The sequence below is a fragment of the Tupaia chinensis genome, unplaced genomic scaffold (genome assembly GCF_000334495.1).
Source record: "Tupaia chinensis unplaced genomic scaffold, TupChi_1.0 Scaffold143481_1, whole genome shotgun sequence".
NCBI classification, from domain to species: Eukaryota; Metazoa; Chordata; class Mammalia; order Scandentia; family Tupaiidae; genus Tupaia; species Tupaia belangeri.
In genome coordinates, this window is record NW_006203325.1 from 826884 (window position 1) to 831924 (window position 5041).

Sequence of the window (5041 nt, forward strand, 5' to 3'; positions counted from 1 at the left end):
GGTGCTCCTCCATTCTCCTCTTAGGATTTGGGGCATGCAAACATGGGTTTGACGTATTTTTCTTTTTCTTTTATTTTTAATCATTTTATTTTAATTATTATTTTTTTTTAATTTGTTGTAGGGAATGCACTTATCAGAGAGAGACAGAGGCGAGGGGGAGGAGATACAGATGAGAAAGCAAGCCACCAGGTCTGGGACTCAAACCATGATAGGCTATGTAGAAGTCCAACACCTTAACCATCATGCCAGTTGCTGGCCCCCCAGTGTGTTTTAAAAGCTGCTGGGTCTGGGACTGGAACCACAAAGTTGGCCATGCGGGACCCAGCTGCCTTAACTTCCATGCCACATACTGGTTGACACAAGGTATTGTTTCAATAATCATATTATAGTAATAAGATGGCCTCAAATTAAAAAAAAAAAAAAAACCTGTCAAGCCCGCCAACTGATTTCCATAGCTAAAGTGAGAAGATAAGGAAATTTGACCTGCATTTAAATCAATTAAAACCTAAAAATAACGTCTTGAAAGTATCAGAGAACATTCACTGCTGTTGCTCCTTTCTGATTTCTCTTTTGTTTTGTTATACAGTGTTATACAATATGTCTTGTTTGTTATACATTTGTTATACAATGAATAGACTGATATTTCTGTAAGCCTCCAAAATTATTCCTGTGGGTTTAAAAAGCATAAATATGATGAAAGAAACAAGAGTATGGCGTGAGTATGGGGAAACAAAAGAAGACAAGAAAGTATATGACCATGAAGTGGAAGTGAATGCTTAGTCTCAGAGATCAGAGGCTTAAAGAAAAGGATAGATTAAAACCTAAAAAGAAAGAAAAGAAAAATCCTAGCACGCTGAAGGAAAGAGACGTCCCCCAGCACCCTTCCTGCTTATTCTTTCAACATAATACACAACTGGGTCCACCTTACCACATCCTGGTTGATACCAACTTTACCAACTTTTCCATTAAAGCCAAACTGGACTTAGTGCAGTCAATGGCTGAAACTGAAAAATTGGGGCAAAAGTATCAAGTGGCTCCAAGGATCGCTAAGGGTCCAAGATTTGAACGATCACCACGCACACATGAAGGAACCTATGCAGATGACTGCTTAGTACAGAGAGTAACTCAGCACAAGTGTTACATCGTGGCCACAGTTGACAGAGACCTTAAACAAAGAATCCGGAAGATCCCAGGAGTTCCTATCATGTACATTTCTAACCACAGATACAACATTAAGCGGATGCCAGATGATTATGGAGCCCCTTAGTTCTAATTCTTAAAGGACAAAGTTACTCTGACTTTTTTTGACCAAGTATCTCTGTCGCCAGTTCATTAAACATGCTGTCTGTCATGAATTATTATTCTGTCCACCTATTTGCTGTATAATGAACTGAGTATGGTCAAGTACACTTACTTTTCAATGCTGTTTTGAAAATGTTTCATTTAAAAACTTGTTGCATTTTTTTTTATTTTGTAAACTCATTGCATCTTTTTATAAATCAGATGTTTAGATGATTGCTTACATAATTTGATGATCATTGTTTTATATCTATTTGTTCAACATTTATTAAGTTTATAGGACGTATTTAAGAAGATATATTTCAGCCCTCAAGAAACTTACATTATGGTAGCAGAGAAAAACATGTAAATAAATAAATACAGTAAAAAAATAGTACGAGGGTAAAAGTATCAGATAGGTTATAGACACAAAAAGGAAGAATTTATTGGGTCATTAGAAAAGTCAAGGTATTTTTCAATATTTTCCTACACAAAAGTGTGTTGTGACTTTTCAGATGACCCAATATTTCTTTTTACAGACATACCTTGTTTTATTACACTTCCCAGATAATGCATTGTTTACAAATCAAAGGTTTGTGGCAACCCTGCATAGAGCCAGTGTGTTACTGCCATGTTTTTTCAATAGTATGCACTCACTTCATATTCCTGTGTCATATTTTGGTAATTGTTGCAGTATTTTGGAGAAAAAAAAAAACATAAATATAATGAAGGAAAAGAAATGAAGGACCACAACTTCACCTCAGTTTGAGTTATAACAACAAACCAAAAGCAAATTCAATAAACCACTAAAAACTAGATAAAATTAGTTTAAAAATCTATTGTGGGGGGCCCAGCAGGTGGCATGGTGGCCAAGGTGCTGGACACTCCCACATGGCTGACCACGGTTCAAGTCCTGGACCTGGTAGCTTGCTTTCTCACTTCCCCTCTCTTTGTCTCTCTCTGTCAAATTAAAATAAATGAATGAATAAATTAAATTTTTTTAAAAAATCGATTGTGGGAACCAATAGGTGGTATGGTGCTTAGGGCGCTGGACACTTCCACGTGGCTGACCACAGTTTGAGTCCCAGATATGCTTTCTCATTTTCTCTCTCTCTCTCTCTCTCTCTCTCTGTGTGTGTGTGTGTGTGTGTGTCTGGTCAAATTAAAATAAAAATGAATGAATGAATAAAGTTAAATAAATAATTCTTTAAAAAATATATCTATTGCAAAAGATCTGCCAAATAAGAGCCCAAACTTGGATTGCTCTTGGCTCATTTTCTTTTTCAAGTTAACATAATCTCAACATGATGGAGCAGAGGGGAAACAAAAGCAAACTGGGGATATATAAAGTGGCGTAGCCACTGTATAATGCAATCTGTTGGTTCCTCAAAAAGTTATTAAACATTGGGAGGACCAGCAGTTCGCGTAACGGCTATGTCACTGGATTCCCATGTGGTTGACCGCAGTTTGCATCCCAGACCTGGTGGTTTAAAACTCACACCAGGCGCATGTGCATGAGAGCCTAAGATCCCAAGAGGAGAATGGAGGAGAAGGGATTATGGCATGGCCATCCCCCCTGGGGGGTGATTTCTCACTTTCTGTCTCTCTGTCTCTGTCTGTCTGGTGAGCGCACACGCCCTATAGCAAAAACCTCTTCAAGAAAAAAAAAGTCATTAAGCATAGATTTAACATAAGACCCAGCAATTCCATTCCTAGGAGTACACCCAAAAGAGCTAAAAACAGTTACTCAAACAAATACATGTACACGCATGTTCATAGCAGCACTACTTACAATAGCCAAAACGTGGGGAAAGCTCAAATGTCCATCAACAAATGGATAAACAAGCTATGGTACCTACATACAACGAATTATTACTCAGTCATTAAAAGGAATAATACACTAACACATTTTACAACATGGATAAATCTCAAAAACACACTAAAGAAGCCAGACACAAAAGGCCACAGACTGAATGACTCTACTATGTGAATATCTAGAATATGTAAGTCCAAGGAAACAGAACTCAGGGTAGTTGCCAGAGGTGGGGTGTGGCAGAATAACAGAGAGAAACTGATTAATTAATGCAGATACAGTCTTCCTTTAGGACCATGAAAATGTTTGGAATTAGACAGAGGTGATGGTTACACAACATTGTGAATATATTCAGTATCAATGAATCATTCACTTTAAAATGGTTAATTTTACATTGTGTCAATGTTACCTCAATGTTTAAAATACTTTAAAACAAAAACAAACAGAGTCCATTGTTACAAGACAGAATTTCTAGACCAGGGTTGCAGGTTAGCTACTTATAGCTGACCTCTCCAGGCCTCGATTTCTTCATCTGTAAAACAGGTTGATATCCAAGGTCCCTCTCATTAACTGATGCTCTGTATCTGTAGCACTGAATTTTTAAAGAACTCTATCATATAGGAATTTATCTGAAAGACAAAGCACGAAGTACTGGTTAATGTTCTCAGCAAGTTTTATAGGAATGTCATTAGAAATTTTAACACAACTGCTTCCCATAATGACTTTAAGTAAAAAATGGACATAAGTATTAAAAGACAATGCAATAAACACAATTCTACAAAAGTACAGCTAATATGTTCTAAAATTACAGTCTTTTGCAATCAAACTATATTCTTTAATTATTTTATTTAACTTTATTTATTTATTTTAATTTGACTAGAGAGGGACATAGTGAGAAAGAGAAAGAGAGAGGGAAAGGAGAGAGGGAGAGGGAGAGTGAGAAAAAGCAACCCACCAAGTCTGGGACTTGAACTGTGGTCAGCCATGTGGGAGTCCCGCACCCCTAACTACCATGCCACCTTCCAGCCCCAACAATCAAACTATATTCTTAAGGGCAATAATTAGACAAATTAATCATAACTAAAATTAACTAATAGAGAGAGAGAGAGAGAGAATCTAGAAGGCTGGATTAAATAACTCTTGGGCATTTTTCCCACTGCCAGTTCTTTCAGGCTTTGAGAGGCATTGTGTATCACCTAGCCTGAAGCCACTGAAGTACTATCAGAGTTGATCCATATACACCTAAGAATCAGATAAACCATAAAAACTAAAAAGCCTAACTAGTGTTCCCATTATCCTCCTTTTATAAGGAGACAGACTATAACAAAGCTAAGGAAGAAAAGCCAAAATTTTTCTCAGGAAGCAGCTTTGGATATAGTCCAACAAAACAATGTTGATCCGAGTTACCAGAATTTCACATTATCAGTACAGTAGAAATAACTTTCACCTAGAAAGTCTCAGCCAAATGATGTCACAGCCAAAGGAAAATCTTCAGAGCATTCATACATAATCTGTATGTAGTCTGAATCTATAGCTGTACAACTAAACTGCAAAATGTACCCCTTGGACAACTGGAACTTGCTGTACAGACTTCTCCGACAAAGTGCCCATTAAGTGTTAGAAATACGGGTAATGGGCCAGGCCTGTGGCCTTGTGGTCAAGGTGGCTGGACCCCATATGGCCAACTGTGCAGTTTGAGTTCCGGAACTGGTGGCTTGAGAAACATGCCAGGCATGTTGTGCCCAAAATCCCAAAAGGAGGGAGAGTAGATTACAGCAAGACCATTTTCTATGGGTGTGTGGGGGGAGGGGTGCTTTCACCTCTCTCTCTCTCTCCTCTCTCTCTTCTCTTCTCTTCTCTTCTCTTCTCTCTCTCTCTCTGTCACACACACACAGCCTTTGGAAATTAAAAAAGAGAGAGAGAGAGAGAGAGAGAGAGAGAGAGAGAGAG

General features: G+C 37.9%; 1 protein-coding gene and 1 pseudogene across 3 annotated transcripts in view; one reads left to right on the forward strand and one right to left on the reverse strand.

Annotated features, from left to right (window-relative positions):
- Positions 1 to 5041, reverse strand: part of SNX13 (sorting nexin 13) — a 187510-nt gene that overhangs the window by 155464 nt on the left and 27005 nt on the right. For 2 of the 3 annotated variants that reach the window (XM_006163891.3, XM_014582270.2), the window contains exon 2: positions 3600 to 3720. The exons of the other annotated variant lie outside the window; for it this stretch is intronic. In XM_006163891.3, coding sequence (XP_006163953.1) covers positions 3600 to 3623 — 24 coding nt within the window. In that variant the 5' untranslated portion in view covers positions 3624 to 3720. The remainder of the gene's footprint in view (positions 1 to 3599; positions 3721 to 5041) is intronic. 3 annotated transcript variants of the gene reach the window in all.
- On the forward strand, positions 722 to 1267 carry LOC114005202 (rRNA-processing protein FCF1 homolog pseudogene; annotated as a pseudogene).